This window comes from Vidua chalybeata, chromosome 7 (assembly GCF_026979565.1).
Source record: "Vidua chalybeata isolate OUT-0048 chromosome 7, bVidCha1 merged haplotype, whole genome shotgun sequence".
Lineage (NCBI taxonomy): Eukaryota > Metazoa > Chordata > Aves > Passeriformes > Viduidae > Vidua > Vidua chalybeata.
Genome location: NC_071536.1, coordinates 16,307,945 through 16,327,902, shown reverse-complemented (window position 1 = coordinate 16,327,902; position 19,958 = coordinate 16,307,945). Strand labels below are relative to the sequence as shown.

General features: G+C 34.9%; 1 protein-coding gene across 1 annotated transcript; it reads left to right on the top strand.

Moving 5' to 3' along the window:
- The first annotated feature begins 10,963 nt into the window (after positions 1 to 10,963).
- On the top strand, positions 10,964 to 18,448 carry PJVK (pejvakin). The gene is made up of 6 exons (XM_053948135.1): positions 10,964 to 11,174; positions 13,208 to 13,403; positions 14,685 to 14,826; positions 15,531 to 15,648; positions 16,621 to 16,725; positions 18,057 to 18,448. The coding sequence occupies exons 1-6, from the start codon at positions 10,964 to 10,966 to the stop codon at positions 18,356 to 18,358; spliced, it is 1,074 nt and encodes a 357-aa protein (XP_053804110.1). The 3' UTR covers positions 18,359 to 18,448.
- The last annotated feature ends 1,510 nt before the right edge of the window (positions 18,449 to 19,958 follow it).

Genomic DNA, 19,958 nt, shown 5'->3' with positions numbered 1-19,958 from the left:
TGTCCAGAATAATCAGTGGTTGAGTCAGGACTGCACACTCAGATTTCTTGTCTAGTAGTCCTGTGCTGAATGCTCTCTCTTTCTTTGTTAAAGTCACCTGAACAAGGAATATTATAATAACATTAACATAGTGAATACAAGGTTAATCCTCAGTATTTTCCAGGGAAAGGAAAATTCAGGATAGTTTCTGTGTGGAAAAAATATAGATGGTATCTTCTATTATCGTTGTGTTTGCTTAATATTTTATAAAATATTTTGAGATTGGATCACACTAAATATATTAAAATTACTTTACCCCCTATCTTGAAGTTGACATTAAAAATTGTCATTCCAATTTGAGGTTAGAAATTAAGTCTGTTTAGTTTTTTAAATAAGTGCTACTTGTATTTTTTAGTAGTTGAGATACAGTATAACAAATTCACATCACAATAAATTTTCTTTTCTGCTGAGTCTCACAGAAGACCTGACTGAGCAGAAAAATAAATGCTGATGAGTGTATTTTGTTATGCAGGCAAAAATGCAAACTTCTACCTTAGTAAGATTTATATCTAATTAGTAAAGACACTGTTCTTGTTCTTTTTTAATAATTTCTAGACTACTTACTTTCAAACATTTTTCCCACACTAAGAATTAATCCTATGAAGTTTGAATTTTAAAAAGTAAACCATGTTTGGAATTCTGCAGACATGAGGGGTGGTGTTCGTGTCATGCTAAATGTCCACGTCTCAGAGTGGACCATTAAAATTTCACTCTTGGGCCAAAACATGTATCAGTGGGCTTTTCCAGTGAGATTCTTTTTTGTATATGCATTCGTGTCTATGTTATTTACTGTAAAGTAAGTAAGAAATCAAGCTGCCAGCATCTAATGTCTGAAATATTTTTATTCCCCAGAACTGCATTGCAAACTACCTGTTCTTTATCTGTTACTGCTAGATTGTCTGAAGGAATACTTTTATTTAGCACATGAAAAGCCATCATAAAATGAAACTACTGTGGTATCAAGAAAGATTATTATAATAGTTCTGTACTACTATGATAGTTCTCTTATGTATATTTTATTTGTTGCAACCAGTAGCAAAACTCTTCTCTGGGTCTCTATCTACTTTTCTTCATATAATTAACTGGTGATTTATAATTTCTCAGTATTTCAACAGCAAAGAATTCTGTGTTTTCTCTCACTTATGCACAAAGCTAATATAAATCGGGAATAATGTCACACTTTTTTGGGTATGAGATTAGATCCCTTGTGCACATGTATGAAATGTTGTAAATATTAGTATTTTTACCTTGCTCAAATTCTGAGAATGCCATTAAAAGGGTAATGTTTAGATTAGTTGTCATTTTTATACTGCCTTACTGAGCTTCTTTGCTTGTAACAGCCTTTCAGGCAGTAGATTGCCCTGTGCCAATTCTTTAGTGGGCCAAAATGTTGGAACCTAAACAGCTAAAAGAGCATTCTTTGATGACTGCCCATATCTATGTGCTTATTCTGAAAAAAAGCCAAGCAAAATAAACCATATCTGTTGATTCCTTGTACACCTCTTTGGGTAGCTTACCTGTAAAAGGAGATCCTCAGAGTCTTTCTACTGTGATTATGCTATTATGTCAGGTACGAAGGCAAGCAGAAACTTGCTTTGTGGTTTTTAAGATTAATTTAAAGGCAGAAGTTGTTTTTTAGAAGTATAACATACAAAGCAAGTGCTACTTTTGAGTAGTGGGTAGATAGTATCTGTTTTTAAGGGAAATAGCAGACTGTAGTGAGGAAGGGTCTGAGTTCTTAGATGCACCAGACAAATTTTTTCTGTTATTGGAAAGAAATAAAAGAAATTTATTTAATGGAAAGAAATACAGTGAGAAGCATCTATGTACCTAGCTACCCAAATGTTGTTTTTTGAGTACTTCAGTATTAAACCTCACATGCAGCACTCCCAATTTTATACTCAAAAGTTTGCTGTGGACTTCCATAATGAGATGATGAAGAACAGGATACTGGAAAAAACAATCAGTACCATAAATTAATTTGCAGATATTTGTAGTGAAAATTATATAAGCTACTTACAGTATCACAATTTTTAAAAGTGCAAGTTTGGTCCTTTGTAGTGCATTCAGTAATTTAACATTTAAAAAAAAATTAATTGTTCTTGATTTTTTTCCTGCAAATGTATTCATCTATTCTTGACTATTCACAAATTTGGAATGTCTTCATAATGATTCTTCTTTACATCTTATTAATTCTGATTCCAAATATGAGTTGATTATGCCTGTAAAAGCAATTTTACTGCTTACGATTAGTAAACATCAGGACCTGAAAAGCAATACAGAAAGGATGTCATTTGTGTATTCCAAATCTATAGACTTTTATTTCACTGCAGGAGTTAATCAGCAACACACAAGATTTTTTTCCCTGCTCCATCTCCTTGGACTGTGATGTTACACAGACATCAGTGTGTACTTAGCATTAACATTGCAAACAGTTCTCATTTAAATCAGTTTCAAAGATGTAGATGCTTAAGTTCAAATAAAAACACTTTACAGTGACATTCCTAAGAAAACAATGTATCAGCTTACCTGGTTAGCCCAGGCCTGTAGCACTTGATTTCTAATTCCTACATGCTTAACCAAATGAGCACCTACACAGAGGCTGAGCTGCTGTTGGTACTCCGTTCCCCTTGAACCCAGTGAGCTTCCAGGTGAGTGGATGATCTAGCTGCCCAAATCTACTTCAGCTGTAGGCCTAATGTGCACTCAAGCCTAGGTATTCAACTAGTTGCTCTTAAGCTTAATTTTGAACATGTGCACCATGTTGTGGAAGATAAAATGTGTGAAATACAGTTGGTTTGACTGCTTGCCACTCTGAGCAATATATTTGACTTTCCTTTGACTCTGTTGCATTTTGGAACCTTATTCTGGAGTTTGTGGTTTTTAAAAACAAGTTAACTTCATGTCTCTGCAAAGATCAATTAGGTATGGCATTTGGAATAAAGAACAGTCCATTGAAACAATAACAATTCATCATATTATGTCTCATTCTGGCAAGCTTAATTGTAAGAATATTTGCAATCCCTGTTCCTGTTTCCCTATACTTTCCCCGAGATGGTGCCAGCCCAGAGCTGAGGGTTGCTAGTACTGTATGCCAGTCAAAAAACGGAGTCTAATCTTTCTGATTTGGTGGAGCAGGGGGTGGCAGCCTAAAAGCAGGCTCTTAATCTTAGCCTGGAAAAGGATGAATGTGAGAAAGTGCCTCTCCCCGTCTAGGCTTTAGTACATAAATAGACTTGCTTTCTTTTGGTATTTTGAGTTCCCTGGCTACTTCTGAGATTAAACCTAGCCAGAAAAGAGCAGTAATAAAACAGTTTTAGGTTTCCATGTAATGCAGCTGCAACACTTATTCTGTGTCTTTGCACTCGTAAGTTGGTTTTGAACGTACTGTTGTAGTAATCCAGGAGCAGATGAGGCCTCACACTGACTACCTCTCATGCAATAAATCCCAGGCTCATTCAGTAGTTAATATTGATTACAGCTGAGCATCCCTCGGCCACATGATTCAGGGAGGTGGTAGTGGGGGGAAGAGTAAATAAGAAATAATAACAAAGGCTATATTCCAGTGATGTATGTGGTATACATGATACCCATAATGCATACTCAAACTGAAGGAGGTCCTACAGCTTCTGGTAGGAAATAAAAAGTGAATTTGGCTATGCTATAGTTTTTGTTGTGCTCTAAAATGTAACAAAAGATGTCATCTGTTTCCTTCAGGCTAAGTCAGATTTTCCAGGATATTGTGTCCAAAACATACACACAATTCTAATTTTTGAGGAAACATGATGCTCCTTTACCTGTTGCAATGTAATTGGATAATGCATGTACAAATGACTTGTGTAGCCTGCCAATGAATGTTGCTAATGCCTTACCAAAAAAAAAAAAAAAAAAAAAAAAAAGATAAAGCATATTTTTTGTATTTTTTTTTCCTCAGAGGCAAATCCAAACAATGCTAGATTTGGGAAACTGTTTACTGAAAAGCATTTTCTAATAGATCTCTGAAGAAGTGCAATTGTATAATTACTATTGTTCAGTGCATACAGTACATTGTCTCCATCACTCTGTACACTGCTGCTATTAGTGCTTGTTCTAATAAATCTCAATGTACACTGTTTAAACTGCTGTCATCTGTGTTCTGATTTATTAATATAAGAAACACTTGAGGCAATGATTCTTGAATAAACTATTTGTAACTAGTTAGATCAATTTAATATTAATTATAAAATTCTGAATGTATATTTTAAAGACTGATTTTGAACATGTGGTGATAGTGGTAGCAAAAGCACTAAAATGGTGGCTTTTCCTCTCTAACTTTTTTTCACTGCAAGAATATTTTTATAAAATTTTTTCCCATGTGATTCTCTGTGCAGTTTCTTTACATCTGTCAGGAACTACCAACTCCAGTCTCAAAGAAGGTAATTTTCTTTTTGGCAGTTCCTAGTTATAGCTTCATACTGCAGCTGATAAGAGCCTTTTTCTTTTTTTTTTTTTTTTTTTTCACTTCAGCTTGTTCTTTGTTATTAAAGGGAGCTTGCAGTATGCTTCTCAAGTTTTGAGAGAGGGTGTAGAAAAAATTGTTCCTGATGTTCTCTAATAGATTTGAAAAAAGTGGAAATGAAAGAAAATAAAATTTCTTGACACCCACCCTGTCTGGCCTCTTGGAAAAATAACAGTATGTGGGATTTTTGAGATTTTTCCATTATGTGTTCTTGTCAGCTGTTCAGCCCTTAAAATGAAAGCATAATAAAAAAAATAAGAATTTGGTTGGGAGGAAAAATTAAGATTTTTGTTATTTCCTGGCATTGTAAAAAGAACAAGTGTTCAAACAGTCTGGAATGCCGCCTGAGTGGAAGGAATTGCAAAGGAAGGGAAAAGGTTTTTTTCATGAATGGCAGCGCTTTCTGGCTTGTGTCAGAGTACACATCTTGTCTAAACCCGTGCTCTGTGGGAAGGGGCACAGTAGGAGCTTTTTCCCTGTTAAACTATTCTGTCCTTTGCCTCTGAATGCTTTGGATGACTGTGACTCAGCAGAATTACTGTGCATGAGTGAAATGTGAAAAGTTTTATGTCTTTACTTAATTGATAAAAAAATCAACACAGCAAACCTTTTGGAATGGATTGCCAGAGGCCTGAGAGGCTACATGAGCAACCTGACACCAAATTTAGCATCAAAACTATTACTTTAGGTATAAAAGTAAATTACATGTTTAGATTTAATCTAAGCAGGAGACAGGTGATGCTTCTTCATAACCACAAACACGTAGGCGCTGTGGTGTGGTGAAGTGAGACAGTGTGGGAAGCTATTGACAGGATTTCATCCTGACTCAGCTAAAGGAGTTGCCCACAGAAAGCTGTTCCAAGTTTCACTGCTGGTACAAAAATCTGTTCTGATATGATGATACATAGCATTTTTGCACAGCAACATATCAAGCCACATGGTTCTTCAAGTCCTCATGATGTTACTAAATATTTAAGTTGGTCTAAATGTTAAAAAAACACTGCAGTTCAATATAGAAAATCATTTTCCAGGAAACTAATTATTACTAAGTCAGGTTAAAAGAAACTAAGTTAAAATATCATTCAAACCCAGAGTACTGGGGGCTAGTTGAGGAGGTACTCTATTTTTATTGAGTAACGAGTCTAATTTTACTCAAGGGCAGAAAATAAAGTGTCTTATATTTAGCCTGTCATTTTTATTTCTGAAAGCTGTGTCTAAGATTTAACTTAATAAAGAGAAAGGTTAGGTTGTATATCCCGTATCTATGTCTCAAGTTCATATTAGTAATGGTACATTAAAAAAATTCAGAAAAAAAAAAAGGTGTGCATAAATGCACATTACAGACATGAATCTGTTGTGAAGATGCTTTTTGCCTGTGATGAGACTACATTAGATTATGTAATTACAAGGATAAGTTTCAAAGCAAAACCAAATATGTAGTTGCTTTTTCTCACTGATTAATGTCTGGCTACATTTCCTTCAGTGAAGAAAAGAAACTAATTACTAGCTCAAATTTTACAACCACCCTAGGCTTCTTGACAAGTCAGTGAAGGAACAAATTATAATTAAACATTCTCAAAAGGTTACTTGTTGGACCATAGGTGGACTATAACTTCTGGTAAGGATGTTGGGTTATTTCTTTCAACTGATAAACTTTTAGGTGTTGTCTTTTAAGTTCCTCTTTAAGTAAGTTATTTCTGAGGGCCTTGCATTACTTTTAGCAGTCAAAGAAATTCAAGAGCACAAGAGCACATCCATTCTTCAGTTCTAGTTCAAGAGCTGACTTCACTTAAATGCTGATCAGCTGACCTAGAATAACAGTATCAGGCTACTTTTCATGTTTGGTGACAAGATTTTTTTGTGTCACCTGTCTGTTAAAGTGTTTAAAGTATCTGGAAACTGCTCAAATCTATTACTCTATGCATACAGGCGCGAAAAGAATGAATTAGGACACTAGATGAAGACATATTCTTGTCTTGAAAGCATGAAAAGGATCAGGCTGAATAAACATAGAGGTGATTATGAAAGAGGATGCTGAATTCTTGCATGCCCTACAAACACTGATTTAATTTTTTCTGTTTATGAATACTCTGTATCCAAAGACCTGAGAGTGCTTTGTAATAGTAATAATCACCTCTTGCAGAATCCTTCCCTGAGAAGTGACACATCAGCACAGCCACATGCAGTAGGTTTCATAGACAGAGGTTAATTGCCCAGTATCACAGGACAGCTAGTGTCAATGCCAAAAATAAAAGCAGTCCTGCTGCTCAGTTTAAAGCAGCAAGGAACAAGATGTCTATGACTGAAGGAAGTTTTATATAGATATAACTGTACCAGCACCCATCAGACAGCTTAGCATGGACAATGTGAGTTATAACATAGCAGACAAATCCTTTGTTTTGTAACTTTTCTTCAGACATAGTGGCACAGCAGCATCTACAGTTCTACATCCTCATAGAGGTGGATGGGCAACTGAAAGCTGGAAGATGAAGGGAGAAAAGAAATCTTAAGTATTAACTGACTGGTTAAACTGAGCTGGTATTGAAAAGATTAAACCCAAAATTTGCACCATATTATGCTGGAAATTTGTTTAATATCTTAATGAGCAAAAAGATGCTGTCAGTTGCCAGACTGAGAGCTGAAAGATGTGCCTGCTTCTCACAGGCGGTAAGTGTAAATGCAAACACACTATCTCAGCATATCTGTCCCTAGAGGACTACTTTTGCATTCCTTTTTAGTAAAGGCTTCACACGGATGTGAACACATTCATCTCTCTATTGAAAGTATTGCCATTAATACTGGGGCAATTACAAAGAAGAAAAGCTGGGATATTTCATGCAGTTTAAAGATGGACTCATGAAACATAGATTAAGTAATCTGTATGTTCATGGACAAAGGTCTGGAACCTGAAAGGTAAGTCTGTGGAAGAGCATATAAAGCAATCACTAGAATTTGTATTCCAGGAGCTCTGAAGTTGTGTAAGTTTTGGTATTAAACTGGCTGGTTTTGCTCGTACATGAGAATTTCTAGACAAATGCCACCTCGAAAAAACCCCAAAAAAAGTCAAGTGGTGTTAAACCCACTCAGGTTTTTTGCAAAAACCCAAGAAGTGTGTATGTAATTAGAACCATATTTTGCCCAGTAAAATGTTATTTTTGTTACCTCCTGAAATATAACAGTGTCTACATCACTCAGATTCTGTGTTTCTAGGGAAATACTCATGCCATATGCTGGAAAGTTAGGGAATTTTGTGAGTAATTTTTTCAGTAGCATTTTCATTTGCTGTTTTTTTATATGTTAAATTATTGCACTTCTTCTTTTGCAGAGGTCTGCAGGTAAACATAATACAGTTTAAATGCACTTGAAGTGTACGTGATAGACTCCTGTTCAGTTGCCAGGAGATCTGGCAACTGATGGCATCCTTTTGTACACTAAGAAGATATTAAACAAATTACCAGCATAATTTGGTGTAAATTGTGGGTTTAATGCTTTCAAGTGAAACATCAACTAAGTTCATCCAGTCAGTTAACACTTCAGATTTCTTTTCTCCCTTCAACTGACTGCTTAATCATGCTAATCTTATGATATGGTTGACTGTGACAAAAAATAAATTAAAGTCAGATCAGTTTAAGTGGGTTACAGATGATTTAAGATTTCTGGATTGAACATAATGAAATAATTCCACATTTTCAGTTCCTTGGACAAATCTCTAGTTTTCACTACCTTAGATTACATTATAAATACCTCTTTAGACACTGTAATTACAGGTGACCAACATTCCTGCAAGGGATAATGTAGGATAACTATCCAATATTAAACCAAAAATCATTATGGAATTATCCTTTAACTACACAAAACCTCTGCATCTTCCAACACCATGCAGAGAGCAGGATTGTCCTCTAGGTTTTACTCTTTAAAAATCCATGTTTTTATCAATATGATGTGAGAAAAAAAATACAGTATTTAGGCATAAAATATTCTCAACTATATATAGCTAATACTTATATATATATATATATATATATATATATATATATATTAGCTAATATATATAGCTAATGTTACTACTCCATGGCTAACACCCACTCTGAAAAAGCAGAACTCATCTTGCATAGGAAACAAACTGTCTTGCTCTTCCCTCCAGGGGAAGGTAATCAGGCTAGAAAAGTCCCCTTGCTCTTCTGTGGAGGGCTGTGCAGAGGGAAGCCTTGTCCATGCCCGTATGTGGCTCTGTGCTGAGAGGAGTGGAACATCTCAGCCCAGATCCTCCCCAAGGAGCAAATGTGAGTAAGGGCTTTCATCTGCACAATTTGGCAAGACAAGGCAAGTTTTTTTTTATTCCAGTGATGACTCAGGCATGACTTATGCACGTGGAAATTAAATGTTTTTCATTTATTCATTTCCCAAAATGAGAGCACACCAGGGCTGCAGAAATGCTGTAAGTTCATAAGTACACTGGTGTGCCAAGTACAAAAGTGTCTAGTGCTGGAGGAGCAGGGAAATACCTTATGTTTCTTCACTTGGATGTGCAAAATTAGTGAATGTTTTCAGATCATGGCAATGTTACTGTACTCAGACTCCTGTTCTCTGATCTGTGGCATGTGGACAACACAAACATCTGCTGAAGCATTTATGATGGATTATAGGGTGTTAGAGTAACAGGAATAGCACGTAAATATATCAAATGAAACTATTCATTATCAAAATTAGAGCTAGATCAGACTGAGTATGATCTATGACCACATACTGAGTAAGAAAAATACAAATGCATGTTGAATAAACAGTGCCAGCTGGTCTTAATAATTTGTAGAAAAACAGTATCCTGTCAAACATATATATACAGGATTAATCTAAACCAAGGATCAAGGGGCAATTTTCATTTTAGAGTTCCCTTAGCTATTTCTTCCCTTTGAAAGCTTTTCAGTTCTGTTAATGTGTTTTGATTGAGTAAATATGCACAGGATTTTTCAGATAGTGTAGTATGAAATTACAGCCAGAATTAATTGCAGCCTTTCCCATGCTTTCAATTCAAAGTCTATATATAACCTGACTTGATTTTTCAGCACCCTCTAGAGTAAGCAGAAAGATCCAGCAGCCTTTCCTTTCATAGCTAAAGTAATGCCCTCCTCTTTTTGCCATTTTTGGATTTTCTGATACTCTGAGCCTTTAAAAATATTATGGAAGTATTGACACATGATAAATTATTAAATAAGTGTTCACATTATAAAAACATTCCTTAAGGTACTTTCACATAAAAACCTTACTTCAGAAAATAAAAGCCAATCAAACCAATTGTAACCTGGCAACCAGGGACAATATTCCAACTGAAGTGTAACTTTACAAGCCTGTGGCTGATGCTTTGCCTACTGTAACTGCAATGGGAGTCTCTGGAAGAAGAGCTGCAAGGTTTAGCCAGTTCTGTGTTCATCAGTCTTACTAGAAAATCAAGTAATTGTTTACTTGAGGGTGGGTCAGCTCCTTCTGCCTCTCTCACAGATCCTCCACTGTGCTCTCTACTGTCTGTCTTTCTTCTCTTTACAGTTTTCTGTCTTTTTACACTGGGGCTTTATATCTTGGATTCTTGAGTTGCTCCTCATTCTCCTATCAATACTGTCACTTCTTTCTGCAATTTTACTTTTATTATTTTGCATAATTCTCACAATTTAATGAGATTTTCAGTAGTCTGAGCTAAATGCATGCAGCTCAAGCCTAGCCCTTGGGTCACAGACAGCTAAGTCCCTAGGAGATTAATAACAAATGATGAGAGCCCTCTGGTGTTCCCCCCCTGCCCCCAGCCTGCTCTGATCTTACACTCCAGCCCAGCACAGCGCTCTGTCCCCAGCTGAGCTCTCCCAGGCAGGTTATGCCAGTGCTGTGAAAGGCAACACCGTCTCACAGAGCTCCCAGTGCTCATCCAAGTGTAATTCCAGTGCCCTCCCAGAGCACGTCTGGGCTGCTTTGTTGCTGTTGCTAAAACACCAGAATCCAGCTGCAGCAAGGACCCAACAGTACACCAATAACTCCTAGTGGGAAGTTGAGGGTTATGGAAGATAGTTTTCTGTTTCTATGACAGTAAATTTTGTCTTTTAAAGAGTGGCAATAAACTGCCAAGAAAAGGGCACCATTTCCCTCTCAGTTTACACTGTTAATTCATTATTCATCACGCAGAATTAGAGAGCTTAACTGAAGGTCTCTGAGAGAAGTCTCAAGCAGTACACCATGGAAGTTCAGTAGCTAAGATGCTGTTGATTCTTTAAAAGTGAGATATAACTCACTCTAAAAAAAGCAATTTGACAGATTTTTTTTTTCTCAAAACATGGTCATTTTTTTGCAAGAGCAATATAAGAAGAATTGAATATGGGCTCGATGTCTGGAAGCTACACTTGATAGAGAGCTTTTTATTATTATCAATGCTAATGTCATAATATGTTTGCTGCTGCAACCAAAAACTTCGTTAAACAGGTTGGTGATGGAGGAAGATTAGTTCCAGTGCCCAGCCTCAGTGAAGCTGACAGATACCAACCTCTGAGCCTTGTGATTAAAAAAAGAAAATGTGCTCTTTCAAAAAAATCTAAATTTGCTTCAACACCTTTCACATTAAAAGACATTCTTCAAGGGGAGAAAGAAATTTCTGCAGGTAAGATTTTTATTTTTCTTCAAAGTGGAAAAATGCATGTTTTCTAGTAAAGACATAGTAAACATAGTTTAAATTGTGCAGGTAGTATGCTTCCTTAGTAAATGGGTAATAACATTTTTCTAGCTTAGTCACATAATAAATTTTTTTAAGAAAATATTTTTTAAGGAAAAAAAAGTACAAATCAAAATGGTAAAAAAAGGGGGAAAAAGGACTTTCTAGGAAAAGAGTAAAAAAAAAAAAGAAAGTAATTTATACTAAAAACTCTTGATATTTTCTGAACTAGTATTAAACAAATTCAGTTAAGCCATTTTCACAAACCACAAATTCCTGACAGATGTACTGATGTATATTGATTAATTGCTACATAAAATTTGTTTAGAAATGTACCCCTTTTAAGTACTCACTTTTAAGTGTGTAAGAATGGCCTCAACTCCGCAGCTTTTCCATGCTGGCAGTCCCTGGTGCTGAACTGAGCTCTGCACAGGCAAAAGCATTTGAAAACAGCTATTACATCTCACTGGTGCAATTGGATTTTCATAAGACTTTTTCCATGTTTGCAATCTTTGTGATTAAAAAGCTTAACTGTTTTTAAATTCCCTTTTCTATGCCAGAGCGTAAATTTTGAGGAGGTTCTAACAGAATTATGAGGTGCAAAATTGAACTATACTGCCTGTATCTTCCTGTACATTCCTTTGCAAAGTGTGTCATTCATGTCTACAGGTTTTCTCAAAACAGTTTCATTGCTTTATTTTTTTAAAATGTCAATTTTGACAAAATTATTGATGATATTACTTGCACAACAAATGCATCAGTTAAAAACTCTACTAAGAGAAACTAATATGAGCACAGGAAATACCACTTGATCCCACAAGAGGGGATTTCAGGACACAAGCATGATAAGAAAAATTTTAATCCTAAATCTAACATTCAGGAGATGTCAGCTGGCTTGTCCTGAATGAAAAAAAAAAAAAAAAAAAACCAGAAATCTCATTTAAAAGTTTGTAAAAAGGTTGCAAAATCTCATTAAAATTTCTCACAAAACCTTACTAGTCTTTTCTGTAAAGGTTAAATGTCATGCGCAAAAAGTATTAAGAAAGTCCTTTAATGTAAGCAAAGAGGTTTGTAATTGAATTTCCTTTTTTTATGTGACAAAGACAAGCATTTCCAATCTATTTAGTATTATGAAAAATATATTAAGCTTCTTTTTGGTGAAAAAATAAACACAAACAGGATTCATAATAGGTGACTTAATAATGTCAGTTTATCCTAATATCTGCAAAGGATTAAAAACAAAAAAAGGAGTAAACCACAGATTCTTAGATGTATTTGGAAATCGAATCCCTGTATTCATTTTAATTTGGTAACCAATGTGTTCTAGTATTTCTTCTGTTAGTGTAATGGAAATGTATTTGATATTATAAAAACATTTTTGTAGAGGTGCTTTGGTACCTACTTTTTGATTGTACAATAATTGAATGCAAACTTTCAAGCAAGTCAGAATTAATCTGTTGTTTTCCTTTAAAAGCAATTGATGTAGTCTCTGGGCAGAGTTAATGTTGCTGGCACACTCATGTCCCATTCACGTATTGCAAAAATAAAGAAAAATTAGGGTCTTTGTAGGGCATCTAGACAAAATTCAGAATTCCCTAATATTTTTTATACAGTGGCTTTCTTTTTATTCCTAGTTTTAATATTCTGTGTGGCCTCCACTGAGTCATTTTGGGTTTCAGAGCCTGTCATTAAAGCCAAAACATACTACATGTTTTTATGTATCAGCATCATAGTTACAGGTGGAAATACTTGAGGAGAATAATGATATACAGAGAAATTTGAAAATAGCTCTAGTCAAACCCAGGACTTCTATGTACTCTTTCCATCCATCATCAGTAGTAACACCAATAAACAATGCTCAATGCTCAATGAGCTTTGATTTTCATACCAAAATGATTAAGCACAGTAGGAATGGTACTGTTTATTCTTGCTATGTGAAAATACTGTGTTCAGACTTTTCATCACACACTTCTTTTACTCAGGTGTCTTGTCTTACCAGTTGCTCAACTATGAAGACAAATCAGATGTTTCGCTTAATGGCAGAAGAGGAAATCAGATAATGAATGATGTTGGTTTTGATGTTGCTGGATCAGATTCTGTTGCCTTTAAAGCTTCCTTTGGCATAGTGACCAAACACGAAGTTGAAGTACCAACTTTACTTAAAGAACTTACTACAAGGTTGTATTCTGTGCTTTGATTTCTATTTCCATAATTCTATTTCATACAGTTAGGCTGAAAGTCCAAAGTTGTTAGGTTTTGATTATTTTTAGCCAATCAGTAGCTGTCACCATCTGATATTTTCAAGGGTATCAGGTTGGATCACTGGGATTAGACACATGACCTGTATAATACAGGCTGTACAATTTTCTGAATTCTTTGAATTATCATGCATGTCTCAGGAAAAAAGAAAAAAACAAATCCAAAAAGGAAGAATCCATCCAAGCTCCTATCTGTGTTATACCATGGTATTGAAAATTTGAAATCTACTTTGAATGACATTATCTAACTTCAGGTTTCAGAAACAGGATTTCTTTGTCTTTGATGAACTAGAGAGCCATATGTGTTATTGCCATTGTAGGTACTTTGAGGTTTTATGAAACTATTACACAGCCTTTTCTGCAAAAAAGCAAAATACGTTTATCTACTTAAATTTTCATAACCTTCTGTGACTTTTCTTTAAATCAAGTCTCTTCTACCAGCATTCTTGTTGAGTTGTGGACACTGAAAATTAAATTGGTGTTCTTGTGGTGCTAGCACAGATGTCAAATATGTAGAAATGTGATTTGATTAATTCTAGGTGTAATTATCTTTTTATATTTCAAAGATTGTCCCTTGGTAACAATGTCATCCCAGTGAATCCCAGCTGTGCATCCCAGTAAATTATTAACTATGCATGACACAACTATGGCATTTGCAAATATATATTGTTACCTTGTTGGTATTTACCAAGAAGTGCATGCCATTTTGTATCTGCAACCTCTCCTTCCATATTTTCCTAGTTTATTCGTAACCTCCAAATGTCATCATTAATAACTGGGAGTGAGGAAAGAGGATCTAGTCTCCTCAAAAAAAAGATTCAGTGTTATAGAACTAACTGCCGCTGTTTGTAGAAATTCTTCTACAATCACTTGTTTCATGATTGTTTATAAGTATTTTTTATAAGTGATATAGGGTTTTTTTTTCAGTTAATGGCACTAAACCAGGGTCAGATGGACAAGCTTTGAATTTTCCAGGGTGTCCCAGATATCCTCTGTAGAATACTAGCTTTCCTTGAATTTTTTACTTCTGTTCCCAAATACTGAAAATCAATATTAAGTTTCCAGAGATTTCCTTGGTCAGTTGTTTTACTGCTGTGAAACATACATTATGGTGATTTGTTTACTGATTTAAAGTTACTTAGCTGCTTTGTAAACTGCTAATTATGTCCAAATTTCCTTCCTGCCTCCCTCTTGATTTTAGAAAAATAAACTTTGATCATTGTCTAGTCCATCAATCAAGAAAAAGTAGGATGGAAATTTTGTGTGTGGTCATGGAAAGTATTCGAACTACAAGGCAGTGCTCATTAACTGTCCATACTGGAATGCGTGGAGAGACAATGAGGGTAAATATGTTTGACAAAGTTCTGTAACTCAAATGATCAAGCATAAAAAGCTCATTATTATAAATTTTATGGTTTGATTTAATTGTGTTTTTATAATATACACTCAGAAAAAATCTGCAGTAAATCAATATTATTGTTCTGATGTAAAGTGGTTTAAAAGCTGGTCTTTTGTTAGCAGTGTTTACAGGACAGAGGGATGGGAAATGAATGAAAGGATGGCTAGACAATGAGCCATTGCTTTGGGTAAAGCCTCGGCAAAAATGTGGAATTTACTACTTCTTAGTTTGATTTTCTAATAAATGTATAACCTTTCTTTCATTATTATGGTCATCTTCTGTAACACATTGGAATTTCAGGTTATTACTTGAAGGGCCAGCATCTTACTCCTTGTCTTATGCTCTTCCTTCCCCTTCTCTCTTGATGTCTTTGAATAATTAAACTTACAAGTCTTCTAACTTCACTCTTTCTAGTATTAATAAATCATCCACATAATTTTCAGTAAGTGATGCAAATTACTCTCTCTGTATCAAAATTTATTAAAATGCAAAGTAGTTAATAGAAAATTGTTCAGTTGTGAAATTTGATCATCAATTTCAAAGTTTCCCCCTGGCACTGTAATTCTCAATATATGAAGTATAGTATTTTGTTTATTTATTCATTTCAATTTGTAATGTTTTTTCTCTTGATCCTTCTCTAAATTATAGTTTCACATAATTGAAGATCAGAATTATAAAGGGCGGGACAAAGCCATTGTTTTTCCTGCACATACAACTATTGCTTTTAGTGTATTTGAACTCTACATTCATTTGGATGGTAATTTCGGTAAGTGATGTGAATTACTGTCATTACTGCTATTATTTATAATGATCTAAGTTTTTAAAACTGCTTTATTGCTCTTGATATACATAAGCCCTGATCCCATACAATGGGATGCTTTAATTTTATGCACATAAGTATTCTGATATTCTGACAGAAAGAGTGCTTGAAAAGAAAAACAAGGCTGGTGCTAGAAAATAGTCTGCTGTGGGAACATTTCTTACAAGTTAGACTTGGTATTTTTTAAATTCTGTGGTTGCATGGAACAAAAAGCCCCACTTAGTTATATTTCTAGCTGGTGAGAAACAGGTTTCTGAGACTACCTGATCAGTTTTGCATAAAATAGGCAAGTACAAAGATACAAGTAAAGAAAAAAGTGTACAGAACTTCTAAACTAATAACATTTTTTTTCTGTTGGGGCTTTAATTTCAGTCTGATACATCATTTGCACGTATAAATATCTAAAACTATTTAGGAGGAATTAATTGCAGCAATTGGAAACAAATAAAAAATTTGCACAGCATAGATTTTACCTTAAAGTATTTCTTTCAAGTTATGGATAGAATTCAGTATCAGAAGTGGTGAGTACAGAACTCACAGCCTTGCTTACTATGTTTCATTTCTACTTTCAAGTAAGACTACAAAAATGTTTGTCCTTCAGAATCAGGGCTTCCATTGTTATGCTACTGACTGTCCTGACCCCTGAACATGACCATAGTTTGTGTATGAACTAAAACAGGCTCTAAGGATGTTAATTGAAAGCCACCAACAGTTAAAAATTCCCATCAATTCTGTGTTACTGGATTCTGTGGGCTATTACTGTGTGCAGACTTGTATTAAAAAGTTATACTAGCCATTAAAAACATTAGCAAAGCTAAATTTAATCACTGTTAACTTTATTGATTAGAAAGCATATTAAATTGTTGTGCAATTATGGCTTTTATATTTAGTCCTTTTAAAAACTTTTCATTTTTACAGAACTTTGTGTGACTCCAATTGCAAAAGGAGGATTTGAAAGAGAGAAATCTGGATCATCTTCACTGACCAAATTCAGGAGATTAAAGAATAATTTGTTTCATCGAAGTATGATTTTTGATATTTATATACAAATGTCTTATTTAAAAGTGTATCTTTGTTTCTTTAATTTCTGTCCAAGAAATTAAATTATGTCCAAGATGAATTTCTGTAATTTCTGTCCAAGATGAATTTTTAAAGAAAAAAAATTTGACACAAAATGTACCTCTCAAGTTTTAGTGTATTGAAATTATTATAGTTATTAAAATTTACATTTGAGAACATGTCTCTCAGAAATAACAAATCTGTTCATTAAATTCTAAAGATCTTAAAATATATGGCTGTTGATAAACTGTGTAGTGTGTAATTACACAGTTAACATTGAACCTATTTCATGTGTTTGCCATTTACAGCTCGTATTATCCAAGTTATAATTACAGCAATATTTGAAGCCAAAAGCTGTAAATATTTTTTGTAAATATCAAACATTAACTGCAATAATTGAATGTACTCCTTAGGCACTATGTTCCTGTGGCAGGATACCATCATAGTCCTCTTTTCTCATTCTAATATGAACATAGCATCCAACAAAAATGTGGATCCCTGTATGCAGCTTTAGACCTAGATCTTAAACTTGTAACACTCCTTGGTCCAAGTACTTTGGAAATCTGCAGATCTGAGTGTGAAGATAAATTCTGAGCAGTAAACACGTCCCAAAAGCTGCTGTGTGTAGGTGTTCTTCCTCCACTGTATCCCATTCTTGATCAAATTACTTTTATGGACCAAGCCTTCAGTGCTGCTCCAGTCCATACAAGGGGAAAAAATCTTCAGTGGGTATGATACATCTCAGGAGCTGTAGCTGCCTAAAAGTTCTCCACTCAATCTAGTCAGTCCCTGAAGAGAGAAGGAAAGGTAGATAGTTCCTACCTGGCACATCTGGATGCTCAGAAATCTGCTAGGAGGTTAACAAGGAGTCGTCTGAGTTTTCTAAACATATTAAGTATTAGTGAGATTTTTTGGTAAATAATAGGAAATAAAAGTGAATTTACAATTTTTAGAACATAAAACTAGAAATGCAAAAATAGAAACAAGTACACAGCTGTGGTTTGACTTTGCACCAATTTCTCAGAAGCCTGCCTCATGCCTATCCTTTAGGTATATTTCTAAAAATATAATTACATAGGTCATATACAAAAAATTCTGGCTTTTGTCAGTGTCTTAAGTGAAGTTGAAGAAAAATATTTATCATACAGGGTTTTTGATGGAAAGCAATCTATATGGCATGCTTAGAACAGTTTTGTGCATCAGTTATTTCTATAATTAAACTGATATTTTTTTAAACAACAGATCATAATGTAATAACAAAATATTGCTTCTTTTCCTTGTATGTTCTTTTCCAGATAAAGGAGTAGTGGAAATCGTTGCTAACTCTGATCCTTACTTGGAGGACCTTTTTGCAGATTATTATGAGAAAGCTGCAAGCATGACTGATCTCTCTACAAGCTATCTCAGAGACGGTTCTCATATCCGAATTAATTTACTTAATAACAACATCCCCAAAGGCCCCTGTGTCCTTTGTGGAATGGGAAGTTCAAAAAGGGAGACAGTCTATGGATGCCTGGAGTGCTCTTTTAATGGACAGAAGTACGTACGACTGCATGCTGTGCCCTGTTTTGACCTCTGGCATAAGAGAATGAAGTAACTGATCTGGGTAAGTGCCTGTTATCACAGACATGGGCATAACTGTGCCACAAACTTTTCAGAGTTAGTAAATATGTCTCCAATTGTGAAATACAAAACAGTGGAAGTGCAAAACCTTTTACTACGCTGTTATATTCAAATTCCTTGCTTCACAGTCAATGACCTCTACTTTAAAATGCACATGAATTTCCTGACATTGCTGTTTTTCCTAGACTTTCTCATTATCATGATAATTAAAAACATACTTTTAAATAGTATTTTCTAATGTCAAAATATATGCTAGAACTTAAAGTTGTTTACACAAACTTATTGTTAAACCCCAAAATGTTGCCTTTCTCTACACTGGCATATGATGGTTAAATGAGAATATTTGTTAATAATTTAGTGTTCTCATGAATGTTTAACTGAAGTATCAGATTAAAAACCATGCTAAAACTTAGCTCAGTCTAATGTTTCAGTTACAAAAGGGAACAACTGGAACTATGGATGGGAGCTTCATATTAGGGTGCTGTTGCCTAATATCAAGTTTGTTTAATTATGAAAAAGTACCAGCCAGTCTACCTGCTGCAGTTGGATTCTATATCATGGCTGCTCTTGACTTTCTTTTATGTGCTCAGAAAAAAACCTGCTTAGCAGAAAATGTTTTGGAAGCTTATGAAAATAATGAAACTGCTCACTCCAACAAGACTTCAGGGGTTAAGGTCTTTAACAGCTGCATCCCAGCCTCAGGAAATTGAGTCTGTTGAAAACACAGAGTCTGGAACACCACAGAGCTGCGTCCAGGGCTGGGATCAGGCTGTGGGGAAGGGCTCTGTTAAACCTCTCACCATACTGTTTTACACTGGCAGAGCAAAAAACCTTTTTATAGCTTTTAAAATTATTTCAAGGATAACCCAGGTATGGAAGCTTTTTTCACTTGTGCTGCCACTTTCACTGTGTACATCTGATTATTACGTGTTGAAATGAATACAGCCATTGCTTTCCATGTGAGAAGAGTGAAGTGTGTTACACAAGTGTTATGTGTTCTGCACAAGCAGAACAGTTAACAGATGAAAGAACTATCTATTAACTATTGCTACTTCCTTGCATTTTTCCAGTGAGGAAAACCAGAATAATGCCCAAATAATTAATTATTTAAGTTTATATACAGCATCTCCCATCATCTTCAACCTCATTCAATTAAATTATGATAGTGCAGATTTTTAACTTGGTGCTGCTGAACAAACTGGCTAACCTGACCATTTTACTTAGTCAAAGTTTAAACACTCCCTTAAAGTACTGCTTTTTATTCAACACCAAATTCATAATGTTAGTGTTATATCAAAGAGGTTATTTTAAGTTGTTTTAAAAACATTTTTGTTTTTACCTTAAAATTCCATAGGCAGAGTTTGCCCATTTTAAGGCCTTTTATAGTTAATTGCTGCAAATGGCCTTTCCTCAAAAAGCTAGTCTAGGAGCCTGCAGGGGTCTAAGAGCTGTATTCCTGGGATTCTGTTTTCCCTTTTTATTTTACAGGGGATTGAGAAGTGTTCAGCAGTTACATTCCAGCTGTGTCAAAGGCTACTGTAACTTTTGTGTGCTCAATAGAACAGAAATAATTA

Coding starts and splice junctions, on each gene's coding strand:
- PJVK (XM_053948135.1), top strand. CDS start 10,964: ATGTTTGCTGCTGCAACCAAAAACTTCGTTAAACAGGTTGGTGATGGA. Junction 11,175..13,207: donor GGAGAAAGAAATTTCTGCAG/GTAAGATTTTTA, acceptor TCTTTTACTCAG/GTGTCTTGTCTTACCAGTTG. Junction 13,404..14,684: donor CTTAAAGAACTTACTACAAG/GTTGTATTCTGT, acceptor TCTTGATTTTAG/AAAAATAAACTTTGATCATT.